The sequence below is a fragment of the Naegleria fowleri genome (assembly GCF_008403515.1).
Source record: "Naegleria fowleri strain ATCC 30894 chromosome Unknown tig61, whole genome shotgun sequence".
Classification (NCBI taxonomy): Eukaryota; Heterolobosea; class Eutetramitea; order Acrasida; family Naegleriidae; genus Naegleria; species Naegleria fowleri.
In genome coordinates this window covers 93,098-113,991 of record NW_025407993.1, presented here as the reverse complement: position 1 = coordinate 113,991, position 20,894 = coordinate 93,098, and the positions used below count along the sequence as shown (strand labels likewise).

Below are 20,894 nucleotides of genomic sequence, written 5' to 3'. Positions count from 1 at the left end.
GAACAACAAAATCAATAAGGGCAAACCTTGAGAGGTTTGTTGTGGTGATTTTCAATCGGGCTCATGCTGATGATTTTTTAATCTTTTTTTTTAAAAAAAAATGAAGAAATTCAACTTCTTTGACAAGCACACCGTGAGTGATGAGAAATCCACAAAATTCTTCGCATCGGTGAATGTTACTTGTTGCACAAGTGGTGCCAGTAAAATCATCTTTGGAGATAATCGGGGATATTTCCATGTGATGGATAAAAATTTAAATACTCGGCAGTGCAAAGCCTTTGAAGTCCGGGTGAATCATATCAAACATGTACCAAAAGCAAATTGTTTGATTGTGGTTGGTGATGATGGTGGAGAGGCTTATCAGGATGTTTTGAAAATATATTCGTTGGATAAATACAAGGAATATACGAAAGGAGAATCGGCACATATGAGTATTGGACAATATTTATTAGTTCGGGATATCAAGATCTTTGGTCAGATCAAGGAAATAGAGCCATATCCGGTTTGTTGCTTTGAAGCTAATCAAGATTTTAATTGCATTGCCCTCGGTCTTGGAAATGGTAAAATCGTAATATTTGAAGGTGATTTCACAAAGGTCGGAGGAAAGTCATCACACAAGGTATTTTATTTGGATGGTGCTTCTTCTGAAAGAATCACAGGATTGGGATTTAGAAGATATGGTAGCTCTCCAAATGACTATACTTTATTTTGTTGCTCTCTCACTCAAGTGTTTAAATATTCCATTAACACAAGTAGCAGTACATCACAACGTGCGCTTGAACAATCAAAGACAATTCTTGATGATACTACCGGATGTGAGGTTGGATGTAGTACAATGAGCATTGATGGTGACTTTGTAGTTGCTTCTAAATCTGCAGTATGGTTTTACAAGCCAGAAGGTAAAGGAGCATGTTTTGCATTTGAAGGAAAAAAGATTTTGGCTCAATGGTTTAGAAATTATCTCATCATCATCAGTAGCGAAATTAACAACAACACCAACAAGGCGCAACAAGTTATCACTATTTATGATCTGAAAAACAAATATATTGCCTTCAGATATTCTAGTGACAAGCTGCATATTACTCACATATTACAAGAGTGGGGAAACGTTTTCCTATTGTCAAATATTGATGAAAATAAGTCACAACAACAAATGTATCTTCTTGAAGAAAAGGATACCCAATCCAAACTTGAACTACTTTTGAGAAAGAATTTCTACTCTATTGCCATCAGTTTGGTGAATAGCGAGCAACTTGACTCAAATTACATTCCTGAAATATCAAAACAATATGGTGATCACTTATATTCTAAGAAGGATTATGATGGAGCCATGAAACAATTTTGCCGAACCATTGGAAGGTTAGAACCTTCCTATGTCATTAGAAAGTTTCTAGATGCGAATAGAATTCGTAATTTGACTGAATATCTCGAAGCGCTTCACGAAAAAAGACAAGCCACTTCCGATCACACCACACTTTTACTCAACTGTTACACCAAGCTCAAAGATGAACGAAAGGAAAAGCTTGACAAGTTTATTAGTATGCAAGACAAGCTCATGTATGACGTTGAGACAGCAATTAGAGTTTGCAGAAAAGCAGGTTACAAAGAACATGCTCTGATATTGGCTATGAAGCACAAACAACACGATTGGTACATTAAAATCCATCTTGAGGATTTTGATGACACGGACTACTCAGCAAATGATGGTGCAGAGAGAATGGATTTGAAAGAAAATTTCAGAAGAGCTCTCAAGTATATAGAATCTCTTTCATTGACTGAAGCAGAGCAATATTTGAAAACTTACGGAAAAACTTTGATTTCACATCTCCCCAAAGAAACAACAAATGTACTAATCAGATTATGTACTGACTACTTCCCTGTTCACCCTGCTGAAACGAACAGAGTTCTTGATAGTGATATTAGAATAACCCAAAAGAGAATTATGGAGAGTCATAAGCAACGAGTAGCTCAACTCACAAATGAATCAAGCAAAGAACCTGAGAAAAAGAAAGAAGGAATCATGAATATTCTTCTTGGAAGTCTCAAACAGTCATCATCTGGAAATCTCGAATCTCAAATTGCTCAAACTACCAGATTTGATGATTTGTACAATAGTGTGAATGAAACTTTTGAAAAGCCAAAACCTGAGAAATATATTCACTGTTTCTCAAGCAAAGATCAATATTGGTTAATGATATTTTTGGAGAATGTTATTTGGAGAACTTTACGACCTGATGTTTCACATTCCAAGGTCGTGTACAATACTTTAATTGAACTTTATCTCAAATATCTTGAGGCAGATGCAAAGAAGCGACCCGAGCTAGAAATCACTCTAGGAATTGTGGACAGATACGAAATTCACTCACCAAGTACAGACATTACAAACTTGTCCTTCAAAGATCGTTTACTCTATACATTGGACCATCCACAGTCGAATTATGACAAGGAACACGTGTTAGTGTTGGTTCAATCACAAAACTTTAAAGAAGGAGTTCTTAAAATGTATGACAGCTTGGGACTTCATTATTATATTATTCAATATTATATGGAACAACGTAACTATAAGAATGTGATAACAGCATGTAATCAATATGGAGATAAGGATCCAAACCTTTGGGTTCAAGTTTTAACTTATTTCGCAACATTGGAGGATGATGTAGAACAAGAAATTGCAACTGTTTTGGAAAAAATTGAAAAGGAGGAAATTCTTCCTCCTTTGTTGGTTGTTCAAATTCTTGGAAAGAATGAAAAGACAAAACTCTATACCATCAAAGATTATCTCATTTCAAAAATACAAAAGGAGCAAGAAATGATTCGAGAAGATGTAGAGAAAATTAAAGACTTCCAATCAGAGACAGCCCAAATGAGAAAGGAAATTCATGATTTACAAACAAGCGCTAAAACTTTCCAAGCCACCACATGTACATTCTGTAATGCTCAACTTGATTTACCAGCAGTACATTTCATGTGCAACCATTCCTATCACCAAAGATGTCTATTGGTTGGTAACGAAGGTGAATGTCGAGTGTGTGCAGATAAACATCGAGAAATTTTGCAGAGAAAGAGAAAATTCGAAGAGTCCAGTGATCAACATGAATCATTTTTCAAGCAACTCAACAGTAAGAAATTTGATGGCTATTCTCTCGTATGCGAATATTTTGGAAGAGGCATTGGGCAAGTATTCAGTCGATCCAAGTACTTGGCTGACTTGGATGCAGAACTGCCACCAACAGGTGCAGCAGCAACATTATCATTAGCTCATGCATTTGATGGAGATGAGGAGGATGAGTTTACTGACTCTGGTGATGACAGCGATGATGAACGAAGAAAAAGATTATTAAATTAATTTATAATTTTATTGCAAAGCAAACAATGAGATAAACAAAGATTTTACCACGAGATGATGAATTACATTTCGCCATTGGCTTGCAATGAAACACCATTCTAATAACTTTTCACATTGAAATTCAATGCCAGCATCAAAATACATGACCACAAATAAGGCGCATCCAAAATCCTGCCAATACCACGAAATACGTTCTTCTCGATTCAAAGGTAATCCTCGATCAAATTTTGTATTCATGACCAAAGTACTTGCATGTCTGAAAATGAAATTCTTGCTGAACTTTGGGAATGATGGAGACCAGTTTCGAATGATTCAACTCGGTGGTTTCTTTGTCCTTTCGACGAATGGCTTGCATGGTTGATTGAAACTGTGTTGAGTCCAGGTGTAATTGTAAAACAGATTCAATCGATTTGTTTTTTTGGGAACAACACTTGAGATGGTGTGAAATGGAAGACAGATCATGAGCTGGGTTCACATTTCGCTTCGTTGGGCAAACTGCATAATGATGAACACTCCATCTCAGACGAGCTCGTGTGTTAGACTCGAATGTTCAGGTTGACACCTTGACGATACTTGTTCCCAAATTAGTATCATTTCCAGAAAGCATTTAAATTCAGTTTGGTCAACCATCTCTGTCCATTCTCCAAAATAATATGATTCTTCTTTAGCTTTCACACCTAATAATGATGAAATAATACTACTACTCTTACTGCAGTGCTTTTGCAACTCATAAAAATCTGTTCACACATCACCACCACCATCAAATATACTCAAAATAATTGATACATTGTGATCAACAATTCCATCAACACTTTTGGTACATTTACATCCAATGAAACTCCCAATCGGTTCTATTTGGAGAAAAACCAATCATGTACGAAATAAAATTCCTTCCTATCCAAAACTCTCTGGAAATGGTACGTATCCGATTCGAATAGGAAACCCAGCGATAATTGAATTCACCATTCTTCAACATCATGATTGGCAAAACCACATGACGACTATGGCTTACTTGTGATGATACAAAAATGTACAGGCCCAGAGGTTGATGTATGCATTGTCGGAGGAGGAGTCTTTGGTTTACAAACAGCTTTGAAATTACAAGAAAATGGAAAGAGTGTGGCAATCATTGAAGCAGATAAGATTGCCAGTGGAGTCTCAAGTCACACCACAGCCAAAGTCACGTGTCTTCACAATGTGGCTTATAGTACCATCGAGAACAAGTTCGGTCCTGAAGTATCGATTCATTATGCACGAATGAACATGGCTGGGTTGAATGAAATTAAAAGAAACATCTCAACCTATGATATTGATTGTGAATGGGAGGATTCTCATTCTTATACGATTGCCTTAGATTCGGATGAGTTGGACACTATTAAGGAAGAGATGGCTGCCCTTAAGAGAGCAGGTTTGGAAACCTTCCTTGTCACTCCTCAATCCATTTCGAATGAAATTCCATTCGCAAATAAGGGTGCCATTTGTTTGCCCAATCAAGGAATCTTCAATTCGTATGATTACTGTATTGGAATTGTCAAGGCTCTCGAAAAGAATGGAGCATATATTTATGAAGATTCCCGAGTGCAAGATGTGGACTACTCACAACCACATACTGTTCAAACCGATGAAGGAAATGTATTGGCACAAAAAGTGGTGATTGCCACTCATTTGCCAATATTGAACAGAAGTGGACATTGGGGTGTGGTCACTCCAACGTCTTCGTATTGTGTTGCTTTTGAAATGCAAGATGGCGTAGAGGCACCTCTTGGACATTACATTACCAAGGGCATGTATGACGAGTTTGGAGGAAAATCTGTTCGTCGATGTTGTAAAGGAAAAGTATTAGTTATTGCAGGAAATTCACACAAAACTGGAGAGTTTCCACCCACTGGAAACAGTGAAGATCTCTACAAGAATTTGATTGACTTTGGTAAGAAGTATTTCAAAGTGAAGGATGTCATTTGTTGCTGGTCAGGTCTTGATTATGTCACTGCTGACTATATCCCATATATTGGTCATTTGCACCATGGAATTAACACGTTGTATACTGCAACGGGATTTAAAAAGTGGGGATTCACAACATCAGCTGGAGCGGCAATGATTGTGAGTGACATGATTTGTGGCAAAAAGGAAGGTGAAACAGCAACATGGGCAAACACGTTCGATGCAAGAAGATGGGATCTAGCACATTCTACTGTTAGCATGATGAAATTCCAAGCACACGTGTCCAAGCATTTTGTGGCAACTAGAATTAGAGATGTTATTAAGGCCAAGGATATTGAAGATTTGGTAAATGATGAGGGAGGTATTTGCAAGCATGGTATGGAGACAGTGGCAGCATACAGAGACAAGAATGGAGAATTCCATTTGTTCTCAGCTTCGTGCAGCCATTTGGGTTGTCATTTGGATTGGAACGCAGCAGAGCAAACATTTGATTGCAGCTGTCATGGTTCAAGATTTTCAGCAATGGATGGCAGTGTTTTGCATGGTCCTGCTACAAAGCCATTGCCTCCAGTACCAAGTATGAGCTCTAAAATGTAATACCGTAAGAGAATATAAAGTCGTTGAATTGTGAGTGAAATGTTCTCAAAATGTTCATTTAAAAATCTTCAAAAATGGTAATTAAGTCAACTAACTTGATGAGAGATGCTTCCAATCTGTCTTCAATATTATTCAAGCTCTTAATTTGATTTTCCTGTTCTTCACTCAAATAAGCGCTTTCTAGTATGCCTGATTCAATAATTTGTTGTTGTTCATGCTTCAATCTCATTCTCAAATTTCGCACAGTTTTATACATGTCATCAACTAACTTCTCAAATACATCGTCCAGTTTAACACTCCATAAGAAAAAGGTCTGCTCAGGTGCATGCTCCTTATTCTTTGCAATTTCCTGAAGATGTAACATTCCTCCTCTGAGCATGTTAAATAACAGAGTTCTAGCTTCATGAGAAGGAAGAAGTGCATATTCAGCGATGTGTCGTTGCTCTAAAAACTTCTTTTCGATCAGTAATCTAAATAATCGACAACCAATCACACTAAATTTTTGAGTAATGATTACCTCTGTTTCTTGTCGTTTGATCTTGTCAGAAATTCCTTTCAGATTGATGACATAAGTGTCTTTTCCCATTTGCCTCAAAATGTCGAGTTCAGGATTGTACAAAAAGGTCAGATTATTTTCAAGAACTTTTCTGCCAATTTCCTCTTTCTCTTGTATTCTTTCATATAACCTTTCAAACTTGATGGGAGTTGACATTGGATCATTCTTTGATCGTTGATATGGAGCAGTTTCTTCAAATGCCGCTGCAACAATTGCTGCAAATTGTTCTCCTAGCTTAGATTCCACATATTGCAAAATGGATTCATTTCTAAAAGTTCTGATAAATTGAGCATAGTTTGTGGTCCAAAGAATATTTTCAGCGTCAATGAAAGAAGTACTGTCTTCTTCTAAGTTTGATTCAGCTAGATTATCTTCTACATCAAATTCAAGATTTGATTCTGTTGTTTGCTTTTTCTTTTTTTTCTCAGGCTCCAGATTTGAAGATGATTCCTCTTCATCGTCATCAACAAGAGTCTTCCTTTTTTTGCTGCTTCCTTTTTTCTCTGTCTTCTTCTTTTTTTCCTTCTCCTTATTCTGTTTGGCAATTTTGTTTAAAATGTCGCTAGTAGAGTTGGTATTCTCTTTAGATTTCTTTTTTTGCTCTTCGAGTTGAACAGAGGACATATAAGGCTGTACTCGTTTGATATATCTATCTTTTACCATCTTTTGGAAAGTTGTGAGAAATGCAGACCTTTTACTCTCAGTTGAGAACATCAAGTCTGAATAATGTTAGATAGAAAATGTTAGATTTTCAAAATTGAACATACCATTGTTATGAGAAGATGTTTCCAACGATTTTTGAATTAAATCCTTCATAGTCAGCCTTCCATGTTGCAGCAAGGTATGCAACAATTCTTCTCCATCACCTCCATATTTAGTCTTTACAATATCTAAGAATTTGGCACTCTTCAATCTCACAATGATATTATCAATAACAATTTGGTAATAAATAATTTTGCTTTGCTTTTCAAATAGTTTTTGCTTTTCGTTCCGTATGGACTCGGGTTCTTGTGGTTCAGTTGCTGCAGTTGGAGCCACTCCGATATCATTTCCTCCACCACCTTTGTGTTTCCACCTTTCTTTTTTCTCTTCTTGTTCTCGTTGTTTTTCTGTTTGAGTCTTCATGTCATCTTCTTCTGAGGCCTCTCCTTGCTTTCCTGCTTGTTCCAATTTTTGTAAATAAATATTCTTATCATAATAAATACACATATTGTGTTGAATCAATACAAGCAAAGCATTCCGAATGTGAGGAAATTGCATAGAAGTTGCTTGAATTAATTCGGCCATTGTTTGTGGCCCAAATTGCATCAGCACACCTCCGACCTTTCCAATCACATCACCAAATTGGTCGGTGAGAATTTCAAGAGCGAGTGTTCGTTTGTTCATTTTTTTGCGTGATGAACAAGGATTCTCCATCCTCCAATCCTTCCCATTTCCAATGTATTGAACCTGATGATCTATCAACAACAAAAGAGTGGGAATAGCGAATTGCTTGTGGTTTCTTGCAGGTGCAGCAAAAGGACTCTTTCGAAATTAATTAAAAAAATGTCAAAACCACAATTCGCAAACAAAATTACCTCCAAACGAGAAGGAGAATTAGAGTCTGGTCAAAATTTTTCTGTGTGGAATCATTTTGTCAACAATATCATGATGATAACAAACTTTATTATTAATTTCTGACACTTCTAGTCCGAAATATATTTGTAGAGAAAAAGATGGCTGATCATGAACTGTTGTTATACCGTGTTGACTTTGTAACACCTAACACCTCACGGGAGATATGAAAAACCTTGTTGGATTTTAATTTATTTACTTATGCAAGAGGAAAATGGATCCAGAGCCTGTGCCAACAGCACAGTGATTTTGGCTTGATGAAAACGACAGACAAAAGACAGCTCGTTCGAGCTCTCTGATTGCTCCAACTACCTTTCCAGATCCTCTCGATAGAATAAGGGCTTCATTTGTTCCAGATCCTCCAACACCTATCAGTGAACCTGAGCTGTCACCAAATTGAGCACAATATGCGTTCAATGTATGTTGACCACCTGAATGAGGAATGTTGATATTCTATTGCAAAGAGAAATCAGGTTTGAATGATGAGTTGATGAACTCCCAACTTCACTTACCTCAATTAATTTACCAGATCCAAAATCCCACAGTTGTAGTTGCTCCTCTGACCTCCAAGATCCTGTGAGCAAAGTATTATTAATATCGACGTCAATGGCATCTCCACAAATATGAGGTCCAAAAATTCTTCGAGCTGCATAATCCATTCTCTTATCCCAAATTTGGACACTGTTTTTGAAGTATTAGGACATTTCAAATTGAACAATTTCAATACTTACGTATTGTCCCAACCTCCCGTAATGATAATGTTGTCATCATTAGGATGAAACTTGAGAGAGAATATTCTATTGGTATGTCCAGCAGTGGTTACCCCATTTCCTCCTCGCATTTGTGTTACACAAATGTTCGTCTCCTCATCATAGAGTCTAACAGTTGAATCCTTTCCTGCTGTTGCAAAATATGAACCATCCTTTCTATAATCAACCACGTAAACCTGATTATCTTGCTCAACAATTTCATTGAGCATTTTTTCCGACGTCACATGCCAATGTTGTACAACTCCCTTAGATCCTGATACCAAGAGAATATTCTGTGATGAACCATATCCAAAGTGCGGTTTGAATTTAATAGATGTCACTGGAAGAGATAATTGTTGTTTCTTTGCTGTGTTAAGACTGTACAAATTTTTACCATCGGAAACTGTGTATACTCGGACTAATCCATCACTGCATCCTGCAGCCAAATATTTGGAATCTGGACTAAATTTTAAACAAAACACTTCAGAATCATTCGTTAAAAACTTGTTTTTAGATACAGTAAAAGACAAGCCTTTGAGGAATACAACGAAAGACATTTATACAACCTCTATACGGAACTCTCCTAAAACCTACCAATACTCTCGCTGATGGAGCTCAAATTACGGTGAGAATGTCTAGCACTGGATGATGAAGATGGAGTTTCTAATGAATCGATCGATGACGCCGAAGACATGGAGGAGAGTGATGATGTATTGAGGGAGTGAGAAGTGGATGACTTCATATTTTTTTGTTGTTGTTTGGAGTTCAGTTTCTTTTTGCGCCAAAAAATAAACAGTTTTAGCTCCAAAAAAACGAACAATCACAGCATTAGTTTCCTCTCATCAGCGGCTCCATCAACTTTAAGGAATGAGTAGATATGATCATCAAACAACAATTACAGTGGGATTGAATTCTAAAAAACTAGAAACAATTTGGTATGACAAATTTATGGGGCGAGTGCCCGAAGTGAGGATGTTAGCAACAAAGGATTTACTTTGGACTCAATTTTGTAGATGTATTAAAGAGGTGGAAAGAGATGCAATTCGGAGACAAATTGGAGAGAAAATTATTTCGGAAAATGAAGTAGGTTGATCAACGATAATATTGGAAACTTTGAAAAACCAAATATCTTCCAAATTGAATTTAGGAGCTACACAACGAATTACAAAGCTTGATCGAGATTTTACATGATTACAGAGGAGAAACTATTAAAAGCGAAAAACAAATTGAATGGGAACGAATGTCATTTCAAGGAGACACGGTTTTCAAAAAAGTTAAACTCAATATTCAAACTCTGACAGAAATGTTGAAAAAGGTTTGTTTCAAAAAGCATAGAATGTAATCATTAACCATCAGCATTGTTTTCAGCAACATGATATTTGTGTAGAGTCTGACAAAGAAAAACAAGCATGTAAGTAAGACTTCAAAATCAAACAACACTGAACTCGATCATTGGCAGTGTCTTTTATTCTAAATGAATCAAGGCCTCCCAGTCGACCTGAAACTCCACGTCCATCTTCACGTCACTCCTCCCATTCAAGTGATACGAGCTCATCGTCAGGTTTCTCTGCAGGTTTGGAAATGAGTGAAGTAGAAAAACATTTAAATTTTCTTTCCATTGAGGAAGTTCTTTGTAAAATACGGGAGGCCTTTAGTTTTGAAAAAGAAATTTTGCAAGAGGACATTGAATATATTCGAGAATTAATTGATGAGGAATTTTCGTATAACAAGTCAATGCAAGAATATAAGGTTCCTAGCATGTCGGACTTGAAAGCTCTTGAAAACAAGCTTCAAGAAAAAGCAAGAATATCTACACCTCCTCCAGAAAGGACGAAATCAACGCCTCTCAAACCATTACATCCTTCAATTACATCGTCAAACTCCAACAGAACAGCAACTAAGGAAAAGATACTTTCTAGATCCATAACGCCCTCCATCTCTCTCACCACCTCGACCTCAACATTGCCATCAAGGCCTTCCTCAACAGTCAGCAAACTGAAAACTGCATTACGACAAAGCAGAGAGTTGTCAAAAATTCAATAAATCCATCAAAAAATCTAGATGGATGTTTTGATGATATATTTGTTGTGAAAAAAACAATTCTTGTAATCCAACAAAAAATGCAAACAAACGATCATCAAGAAAATCCTTCCGATCCCGAAGAAGAGGAGATTACTCATCTTTCTTCATCAACGCCTGCAGACCAAACACATCCATTGGTTGATCAAGAGGATATTCATCCTCCAAGTCAAGGAGTGGATAAAGATCTAGGCATGAATGAAGAAGCCTTTCATGATTTCATCGAGCAGCAAGTTGCCAAAAGGCGAAATAATGAACCTCTCTCATTCAAAGACAAGTTATCAATATGGATGATTGGAGTATTAACCTTCTTTGTTTCTATTGCAACAATATTAGGAACAGGAATATTGGGATTACCAGTAAAATTATATCAAACTGGATTTTGGCCATTCTTTTCAACTTTTGTTGTTTGCTTCATCATGCAAGCAATGATTATTTTGTATTTGACTGAAATACTTCAAAAAACAGAATTAATTATGAAGGAAGAACATGGTAAAAAAGAATCATTGGAAGAAGAAAATATTGTTCAAGAAAAAACAAGAGAAGATGTCGACGATCTTACTCGGACCAATGACGACCAAGAAGAGCCATTCGAAACTACACAGGAAAACGTTGCAACCACTGTTCAAGTGAAAGAAGAAAACAAAGAACCAGTTGTTTTTGAACCTGACTTGCACAGTATGTAGTTGAACGGTCGTCACATTTTCATGCATAATTTATTCATGTGATTTTTTAACAGCTATTGGAAGATTGTTTTTGAACAGAGCACTTCAAATTTTGTTCGACTTCTCCGTCATCATTCACTTTATCTCAATTTTAATAAGCTACTCGATTGCTGGACCCATTGCAATAGCTTCATTATTCAACATTAAGGATTACTATCCATATTTTATTCCTGCTTTTGTTTTAATATTAACCATATTTGTACTTTTACTTGAACGGTTTTTATCACACATTATTTCTGCAGCAACCATCTTTAAGGGAGCTTTGTTGTTAATCATGGTTGGCTTGGTAGGATTTATTAGTGGGCAAACGAAATTGGAGTTTACAGACAATTTTCAATACATTGGACATCCTTTCTTGATTGGAACAGTGAGTCTTGGTGGTGTGATGAACACGTTGCCTGTGAGTAAGTATTGTGTGGTTTTTGAATGAATTTCTTGTAACTTCCTTGCAGTGTAAGTATTGAATCTGAATCTGTGGTAATGTGACACGTAATCACACATGTGTTTTCCCAACATAACACCGGTCTAGATATTCGAAAATTGTACGTCAAAGTCAACCTCATGCAGTTGTTAATGAAGACGAAGATGAAACAACACCAGAGTAAGTTTTAAAGTTTGAATAACCAATGTAACACTTGTTGCCGACATTTTGTTAACATCACCACTCAGAATGAGATCTCGAGTGAAAGCATTGAAAATTCAAATCTTTCGATGGAGCGCCATTTTAGGTCTCTTTGTTTGCTTCCTCATTAATGTCCTGTGGTGTCTCTTTGTGTTGAGAATTGTGCCACAAGAATCCACAGATAAGAACTATCCATCTCTCCACAAATCTAAAGAAAAAGGAGAAATTTCCACCGTCCCCATCATTGAAATTATCAAACTAAAATATCCTCAATACGTCTGGTTAGGATATTTCGTTCAATTCTTCATCTCATTGAGCATTACCGTGAGTTTTTGTACCATGTCTTTTGGTGCCAAACACATGCTTGATGGTTATGTGAAAACTTTTGAAATGGCACAACAGAGAGCTGGCAGTTATGCCTCACGTCTCTCTCAATTTCTCTTCTCCAAAATATCCTTCCTGAAACACAAACCCTCACGTTTGAGTTTGCTCTTGAAGATTCTTCTGTATGGAGCGACTTTTCTACCCACCTATGTGATGGCACAAATTAATCCAAGAAGTTTCTTGACTGTGATGGAAGTTTTTACATCAATGGCTCTCAACCTTGAAAGTGGATTTTTCATTTCTCTCATTCTCCTTCTTTCATGCCGAGCGCAATATGTTCATCACATCGTTTCAGTACCTCTTCCTAAATTATTTATTTACACTACGGTGGGAATCGTGGCTGTCTATTTCCTATTTGCAGTGGTCTTTGATATTATTTACTCAATCATTGGATGGGTGTGGCCTGAAAAACCTTTTTAAGGTTGAGAAAGATTCCTTTTTGGCAATATGAAACTGTTCGGTAAGACACATAGTTGGATTTCGCCAAGAAAGTAAAAATTGAAATTATAGTTTGTGTTTGTCCACATGTTAGGAAGAATAGCTCTCCTAATTCGAACCCTTACCTAATCCGTTAATTTTGTTTGAGTTTCAAAAATAGAAATTTTTTTTGCACTCCAATTCGCACATTTAAGGAGTTGTTTTGAGTGGAACAATTCTTGCCAAAATAAAATTTCAACCCCACTACTTGAAGCAAGCTTATTGGCAGTGTCTCTTCCACTGAACTTGCCTCCAAAAACAACAACAACAACAAGAACGAGATTCCATCCCAAGACATCTCATTGAATGATCCAATTCATGATGAACTCGACAGATTTACCACCATCGAATCTTGAATCATGCTCTTCTCTTAAACGAGCAGCAGGAGCTACAGACCCATTGCTCGATGAACACAATCATATTGATCCCTCTCATCAAGTCACTGGTAAAATTAGTGGAAGATACACTCAGTTGAGAAAGCAATTACGTCAGTGCAACCACTTTACAGAGAATTATTTTGTTCTTGAGGTGAATCCCTCGAATACCTCATCCCAACAAGCAATGAAACAACAAAAAAGAAATCAAAGAAAGAAGAGAAAACAGCAAACACACACAGCGAAAACATCATCATGCAAGCCAAGATCAAAGAAAGTGAAACAAGAAAAACCATGCATGGAGAATACAAGAGATTCTTCGCTTGATGCAACCTCTCCTGAGCAACCACCTTCTACTCTATCCACACAAGAACCACAACCAACTGTCGAGAACTTTAATATCAACAATAGTGAAAGTTCTTCCACCACTTCCTCCTCACCAAATTCTCTCAACTTTGTAAATCCTTTTTCGGTAGAACAACAAGCTCAATTGATGAAAGTTCTCGAGCAAATGTTGCTTCAAAGCTTTTTAATGAATAGTGCTTCTGAAACCATGTTCCTCCAAACAGAGGCACCATTCGAGAACTTTGCTTCAGTAGGCACGACCATGGTGTCTCCTGTGGCAACAACTGTTCCTTCCGATCAAATCGGTGATATGTCAGATTTTTGTGACATGAATTTTGACCTTCTGTGAAAATAATAAAGAAATGTAAATTATTAGAACAAAATATGAAAATTATTTCTTTTTTCTTTGCCTCTTTTTCTTTGCCTTCTCCTTTTTAGTGAGTGGCTTCTTTTGCAAACGTTTCATTTCGTCCTCTGCATGTCGTTGTTTAATGTTGGCTTTAAATAATCGACATACTTGTTTCAAGAAATAACTTCTATTTCCATCCAACTGCTCGACCTTGTTGTCATACATAAATTTATATGAAATAATTTCTTCACCATACTTGAATCTCTTAATTTGTTCTAATACCTTGTCCAAATCGAGAGTAGGTGACTCAAGAACGCTCGAGTCAAAAACACGATGAATATTATATTCCATAATATGTCCATCCTTTTTCAATTTGTTATAGTTGTTTTCAATATTTTGTTGAGTGATTAAAACCTGTTTCCATTCAATCTCATGAGCAAAAATTGCATTGTTGGCCATCCAACAGAGTGGTCCTCGTCTAATAGAAGACCCAGCATTCACACTATATCCATAAAGTTCTTCATTCAGTTCTCTTCTTATGCAATCAGCAAGGGATTCAGATTTGAATAACTTCTTTCCACCTGGAAAACTTAGAGTTCCATCCTCAATACAGCACATCAAAAACTTGTACGTAAAACTGGACTTATTTTCATTGAGCTTTTTGGCAAAAATAACCATGAATGCTGATTCAAAATCGTAGCTCTTCTCTCCTTCTTTAGTAACGAACAAACATTGGACCGGTTCTAGCAGCACTCCAGAGAGTCCATTAGAGTCCCATTCAAAATGAATAATTAATTGTTCCAGAAATTCAAAGAATGTTTCGTCCTTTGTCTTTTTCTTTTGTTCAGTTGTTTTTTTCACGAAAAATTGGTTTGCATGGCTTGTATTTCGATATATCAATCGCCTTGACATGTATTGTTCAAAGTTTCTAATAAACTTTTCATCTGCATTGTCTCCTAAAAATTCTCTAGTTTGGGTGAGAATGGTCGATATTAATTTTTGCTTCAAAATGCTTCGGAAATCATTGTTCTCTTTTGTGAGTTTTTTCTCATTGCATAGTTTTTGTATCATTGCAATTACTCGTTTAGAATTTCTAAAATCAAATATTATTTCCTCACTGTTACTTGTTGTAGAGTCGGATGATGATTCTTCTGAAGATGAGTTGGCCGAATTAGAAATATCTTCCTTTGCCTCCTCTTGCTCGTTACTAATGCCTAGTTTTGAGATTTCTTCCTCATCGGAAAGAGTAACCTCGTATTCTAGGTCTCTTGTTGGTGAGGAAGCAGCTTCTGTTTTACTGCTTTCTTTGTGTTCAATTTTTTCACGCGTCTCCTTCATTCGTTCGTTTCTTCTTCTTGGTGGTTCTTCTCTTCTTGGTGCTGAATATTCGTTATAGGAGTTTGTTCTTCTTGTGGATGATGAAGATGAGCCTCCATAATTTGAGCGATTATTATATGATCTATTGTTTGATGATGATTCATTATAATAATAGGACGATGATGATGAGCGTTCATTGTCATACGATTTTGAGCGATAATGTTGCTCATGGTTATTATCATGATATCGTTGCCTTGTTGTGAAACCATCATAATCTCCTCTTCTTGGCCGATAAGGTGTCGTTGACGGTTCTCTCCGAGGTTGAGATGATTTCCTATCCTCATGAAAACTTTGGTGTCTTCCTTGATGAAATTTGCTCATTTTTTTTTCAAAAACAAAAGTGAACCATGGTTGAGACCCCACTCGAGCAAGGTTTATTCATCATTGTCTTCCAAATCGTCTTCTTCTCCATCGTCGTCTTCCTCGCTTTCAATCAGGTCGTCACCTTCTTCAGCAGATTTGATGTTGCTTTCAATTTCATCAAAAGCCATGTTCCATCTACCAAATGAATCAAGAATTCCTTCTTCATGAGTTGCTACTAATACATTTCTGTTGAGGCTTGTCTTGCTAATCAAGTCCTTGAATTCAGAGCTAATTGAAATGTATCTAGCCACGTCTTCTGGGTGTTCCTTTTTGATAAGGTCAGAAGTGAGAATATATTCCAATGACAACAATCGTCTTTGGCACGAAAGCCATTCATGGAAAATTATCGAGACATTGTCCAATTTCTTGATCCAATCTTCAACTCTTGTTCGAATTATTGTCACATATTTGGATTCCAACATTTCTTTCAGCTCTGATTTGTGAGTATCCAAAAGTCGTTGTATGGGCTCTGTTTGATTCAAAATGTAAAAATCTTTCCTGTGAGGCAGAGCTTTAAAGTCTAAATCAGTCTCTCGCCAAACTTGTGCAATATATTCCAGTTTCTTGTAGAGAGCTGCCTCCGCTGAGGCCGCAGTAGAAACTTCGGAAATTAGATCTTTGTACATAAATATTCCCAGGGTACTAAGCTGTCTAAGAGTGTATGAAGCACCTTTAGCTGACTCCTTGCCCATGCCCTTGAAAATTTGTTCCCAGTGATGAGGTTTCAAATCCTTATTGCCGATCAATAAAATGACTGGTAAATTATCTTTCCACACTTGAACTGTTTTTTTGAGAAGACGTATGACGTCATCCTCACCAAACCTGCTCAACTCATTCGCAAGTTGATAGTACTTTTCAACCTCTTGTTCAATCTCGCTAATTTCTTGTTTTTGTATGTCTGTGGTGTCCCATACTTCTGATTTTTTCGAGAATTCATCAATCGATTTCCATATTTGACTCCTAATATTGAACTGAGTTTCTGCTCCTGTCAAGTTTGTCCATTCTTTTACAGGTGCTTCTAGCAGCACTTGGTACTCTTTATAGATTTCTGTCTTTTCCTTAAATTGTGCAATTTCCTCTCCAAGTCTTGAAAGTTTCTCCAACACATCAACTGGGTCAGCATCGGCTGTAACAAACGGAGGATTTCTCAAAACTGTCATCATATCTAACAAGTCATCACTGACTTTTTGTACATTTTCCTCCAGCTCAGCCTTCTTAGAAGACATATTATTTTCTTTGTACAATTCAGCCTTCTTGAATACTTGGAGAAATTCGTCTTTGATTTCTTTGAGCGATTCAAGTGCAACTTGATCGGCTCTTTCCATTTCCACCTTGTTCTTGGCTGCTAACTCGTTCATCTTTTCAACTTCATCTGCTGCTATCATGAGTTGTCGAGTTTCCTTCCTAATCTTGTTATGATTGTCGATAAATTTGGCAAAATCTTTTAACTTGGTAGGTTCTTCTTTCATTATTCTCACCCTCTCGACAAACTTTTTGTTAAGTTCAAGACACATTTCTCGAGAAGTAATGCTGATCGATAGTTTGATTTGTTCGTAAATATTTTCCATGATAGGTTGTAGCGTATTTCTGAGCTGTTTGCTGTCAATAAATAGAATTCCTTTCTCTTGTACAAAGTTCATTCTCTTCAATTCCAATAGAGCGTCGTTCACATGCTTAATCTTGTCAGTAAACTCTTGAACAGTGTGACGTTTTTCTGCATATTTTTCATCCCAATCTTTTCCGAACTTATACCAGTATTTGAGACCCTCAAAGTCCTTTCCATACTCGAGTGCTTTCAAGAAATCATTATGTAACATCATTTCTATTTGCGATTTGATTGAGTTAAATACTTCATCCCGTTGCAAAACCTTTCCAACATGAAGCTGTCTCAAATGTTCGTCCATCTTGAATTTATCCATGTTATCGAAATAAACCTTGAATTTACGCATGTATAATAATCTTGGAACCTGACTGACTGTAGTAACAATTTCATCAGAATTAGATTGCAGAACATGCATAATAGAACCCTCAGAGGGCTCAAATACAATGTCTCCACTACCATCTTGTTTGAAAAGTAAATTGACCAAGAATAAAATTGATTTTGTTTCTTGGAGTGTGACCTTGAACTTGTCGAGGATCTTCTTAGACAGAGTAACGAGAGACTCAACTGCCATGTAGTCTGAAACACGAATAAAGTTTCCAAGCATGTCCGCCTCCTCTCTTGCTTTTTTAAGAGCGCGTTGTCTCTTTTCTTCTTCCTCCTGAGCCTCCACCATAGACTTTGATTTCTTTGCTGAAAAGTCATCCTCTGTTTCAATAGTTGGTATTTTTCCACTCAGATAAGCTTCAATATTTTCTGAGGCGTTCATATCTGGAACACGAGATCGTGAAGTGACGTCCTCACAAAGTTGTACCAAGATTTCTTCCATTTTTTCAATAATCTCATCAAACGTTTTAGAAGACTTGGATCTCAGTTCTTTTTGGGCTTCATGGAATTGTTCAATGGTCACAGATGGTTCACTAGAATTTTCTTTTTCTCTTAAATCCATAATTGGTGTATACTGTAAATCGTAAGATAACTTGTGAATTTTCATAATGGATGAAGAAAATGTCTTTTTGGCCAAGAAAAAGTTTTTGGCAAGGTCCAATCTCTTTTTGCTGTACTTGAGGTACCTTGCGTCTATAGTTGAATAAATTGATTAAACAAAATATTGAGCTTACTATTGAAAACATACTTTGATACCATAATCTAAAGCATTTGTGAACCAAGTAATATTTAAAGAACCTAATTCGCCGTAAAACATTAAACATTGTTGATTCTTTCATCCATTCAGAGAGTGACATGTATTCTGTTGGTTGTCCTGGGCAAATATGAACCACACCTGTAGAAGACATTGTAAAATATTCTGGGTTGGTGTCACTCTTCGGAACCACCACAAGATCATACGGTCTATAATCCACGCCATTTGAATCGGCTCTATTTAAGTATACAAATTTTACAGCGGCTGATTGACGTATTATATAGAAAATTAATTGGGTCTCAAAGATACAAATATTAAATACGTACTGCTTTTTCCTGCTTTTGAAAAGAATGCCACAGCGTCATCACCTGTTTTTAATTTGGAAATTTCCTCTTCGTCATCTGGTGCTACTTTTTGTATTTTTTTTGTGTTGGATTGTTTCTGGAATACGGATGAAAGGAAGGTTGATACAGCACCAAAACTTTACACTTACCTCTCCACTTAGAATATCCAAATAATGCACCAATTGTTTGGAAGGAGGTTTTTCTTTCAAAAAAACATCTTTCAAAACTGGAAGTTTTGTTGTCCCTTCTCTCATGCCTCCCGAGTCAAGTGACGACTGAGATTCCGGTCTGGTAAAAGGGCGTTTTTGAATCTTCTTTCCCCTCTTTTCATCCCTTTTGAATTTTAAGTCATACAAATTTTCATTTTCCTTCATCCAGTCTTCAACTGATATACCTTCGGAAATGATGGGATCAATAAAATCTTCTCGGCCTAAAAGGTTGAAAGGTCTTCGTTATCAAGCAACTACAGTTCAAATGTACTTACTGAAAGTAACTTTGGTCTTTTTCGGTGGAGGTGCATTCGCTTGAGCAAGGTTTGGATTATGTCTAACTTCTCTTGAGCTCGTCATTTTCATGTCCTTAATATCATATTCATATATCTCTTCCTTGTTCAAAATAAATAAATCATGCGTTGCTTGGTTGTCCAGCGATTTAGCAAGAGTCCTCTCCTTTCTTGATTCTAAAGGAGGTAGCATTACCTCCTCCATCGGTTTTGGCTCATAGGGCTCTATTCAATAGGATTATAATTTATTTAAATACTACGGTCATCATCACGACCAGATCATTGTGTTCAAAGAAACTCACTCTTGTTTTTCCTAGACTCGTGCAGAAACGAGTACTGATATCGGTTATGCATAATTTTTTTAAAAAACTTGCTTCAAATTATGGACTACAATTTTGGCGCGAATGACGCAGTTTGACAAGATTGAATGTCATTTCACTTTTATTGAGAGGGTTCTCTTAATAATGTCTAAAAGTCAAGGAAAAAGAAATGTTGTTGAATTCATTTATTTAAAGAAGTGAATGGGGTTTCGCTCCTCTTTCAGAGCCTTCAAGAATTGATAAACAAAAAAATGAAAGGACACTTTTTCAAGCATTTTTCGAGAGATGCAGCCCAACGACAAGGTGAGTGGGAGCGAGAGTCAATGAACGTGTAAATGTTAATGACCAAATCATATCTACGACGATGGTTATTAATTATATATATTTATATGAATATTTTAACATGGAATGATGATGATGCTATTACTTCTTCGGGATATGAAACAATTATTTTTTGAATGATGATGATTGGAAACAAATTCGTGTTATGATTTTGATTGGAATGACAACATGATTACCCAATGATAAATAACAACAATGAATGTCTTTTTCTTTCTCCTATTCACTTCCGATATCATAACAACAGCTCTCTTCAGAAGTTTAACAACACAACTTATTAAACATGACAAAATAACAACAACGTTAATGAAGGCTAAGCAATTGAGAACTTTTATTGATAAGATGGTTACTCTGGCAAAGAAAAACACTCCACACACACATAATCAAATTAAATCTTACCTGTATGAAGAGGAAGCCATCCAAAAGGCTATTCAAACTTTCCCAGAGAGATTCAAGGAACGACAAGGAGGATATACATCAATTGAAAGATTGTGGAAGAATAGAAGAGGAGATAATGCCATCATGGCTACCGTGACTCTTTTGGACGCAGAAAAGGCTCCTGAATTTGTCTATGAAAAGAAGACTGAAAAGAAAGAAGAAACTCCAGAAGAAACATTGAGAAAATTCTCGGAACAAATGAAATTCACACAATAGATTCAATTGAATCATGAGGTCAAAGAAGCGTTCACTACAATAATTGCAAACATGGAGTTCTAGTTTATTACAATAATAGTAATTGTTAGGATAGCT

The 20,894-nt window shown here is 36.5% G+C and overlaps 10 protein-coding genes across 10 annotated transcripts; 6 read left to right on the top strand and 4 right to left on the bottom strand.

The window, feature by feature from the left end:
* Positions 1-100: 100 nt before the first annotated feature.
* FDP41_008388 (uncharacterized protein) lies at positions 101-3,346 on the top strand (the record flags this gene model as incomplete). The annotated part of the gene is made up of 1 exon (XM_044712235.1): positions 101-3,346. One exon carries the CDS (start codon positions 101-103, stop codon positions 3,344-3,346), a length of 3,246 nt encoding a protein of 1,081 aa, XP_044557894.1.
* An 832-nt stretch (positions 3,347-4,178) lies between these two features.
* FDP41_008387 (uncharacterized protein) lies at positions 4,179-5,884 on the top strand (the record flags this gene model as incomplete). The annotated part of the gene is made up of 2 exons (XM_044712234.1): positions 4,179-4,263; positions 4,383-5,884. 2 exons carry the CDS (start codon positions 4,179-4,181, stop codon positions 5,882-5,884), a joined length of 1,587 nt encoding a protein of 528 aa, XP_044557893.1.
* A 58-nt stretch (positions 5,885-5,942) lies between these two features.
* Positions 5,943-7,826, bottom strand: FDP41_008386 (uncharacterized protein; the record flags this gene model as incomplete). The annotated part of the gene is made up of 2 exons (XM_044712233.1): positions 5,943-7,159; positions 7,208-7,826. The coding sequence occupies 2 exons, from the start codon at positions 7,824-7,826 to the stop codon at positions 5,943-5,945; spliced, it is 1,836 nt and encodes a 611-aa protein (XP_044557892.1).
* Positions 7,827-8,249: 423 nt separating this feature from the next.
* Positions 8,250-9,545, bottom strand: FDP41_008385 (uncharacterized protein; the record flags this gene model as incomplete). The annotated part of the gene is made up of 4 exons (XM_044712232.1): positions 8,250-8,507; positions 8,567-8,735; positions 8,786-9,335; positions 9,398-9,545. The coding sequence occupies 4 exons, from the start codon at positions 9,543-9,545 to the stop codon at positions 8,250-8,252; spliced, it is 1,125 nt and encodes a 374-aa protein (XP_044557891.1).
* Positions 9,546-9,670: 125 nt separating this feature from the next.
* On the top strand, positions 9,671-10,846 carry FDP41_008384 (uncharacterized protein; the record flags this gene model as incomplete). Its single annotated transcript, XM_044712231.1, has 4 exons — positions 9,671-9,886; positions 9,951-10,118; positions 10,172-10,214; positions 10,263-10,846. The coding sequence occupies 4 exons, from the start codon at positions 9,671-9,673 to the stop codon at positions 10,844-10,846; spliced, it is 1,011 nt and encodes a 336-aa protein (XP_044557890.1).
* Positions 10,847-10,923: 77 nt separating this feature from the next.
* Positions 10,924-13,033, top strand: FDP41_008383 (uncharacterized protein; the record flags this gene model as incomplete). The annotated part of the gene is made up of 4 exons (XM_044712230.1): positions 10,924-11,560; positions 11,622-12,011; positions 12,175-12,208; positions 12,277-13,033. 4 exons carry the CDS (start codon positions 10,924-10,926, stop codon positions 13,031-13,033), a joined length of 1,818 nt encoding a protein of 605 aa, XP_044557889.1.
* A 375-nt stretch (positions 13,034-13,408) lies between these two features.
* On the top strand, positions 13,409-14,158 carry FDP41_008382 (uncharacterized protein; the record flags this gene model as incomplete). The annotated part of the gene is made up of 1 exon (XM_044712229.1): positions 13,409-14,158. The coding sequence occupies one exon, from the start codon at positions 13,409-13,411 to the stop codon at positions 14,156-14,158; it is 750 nt and encodes a 249-aa protein (XP_044557888.1).
* A 42-nt stretch (positions 14,159-14,200) lies between these two features.
* On the bottom strand, positions 14,201-15,856 carry FDP41_008381 (uncharacterized protein; the record flags this gene model as incomplete). Its single annotated transcript, XM_044712228.1, has 1 exon — positions 14,201-15,856. One exon carries the CDS (start codon positions 15,854-15,856, stop codon positions 14,201-14,203), a length of 1,656 nt encoding a protein of 551 aa, XP_044557887.1.
* A 53-nt stretch (positions 15,857-15,909) lies between these two features.
* FDP41_008380 (uncharacterized protein) lies at positions 15,910-19,690 on the bottom strand (the record flags this gene model as incomplete). Its single annotated transcript, XM_044712227.1, has 5 exons — positions 15,910-18,578; positions 18,634-18,903; positions 18,966-19,080; positions 19,133-19,413; positions 19,468-19,690. 5 exons carry the CDS (start codon positions 19,688-19,690, stop codon positions 15,910-15,912), a joined length of 3,558 nt encoding a protein of 1,185 aa, XP_044557886.1.
* Positions 19,691-20,056: 366 nt separating this feature from the next.
* On the top strand, positions 20,057-20,798 carry FDP41_008379 (uncharacterized protein; the record flags this gene model as incomplete). Its single annotated transcript, XM_044712225.1, has 2 exons — positions 20,057-20,108; positions 20,392-20,798. 2 exons carry the CDS (start codon positions 20,057-20,059, stop codon positions 20,796-20,798), a joined length of 459 nt encoding a protein of 152 aa, XP_044557885.1.
* Positions 20,799-20,894: the final 96 nt, after the last annotated feature.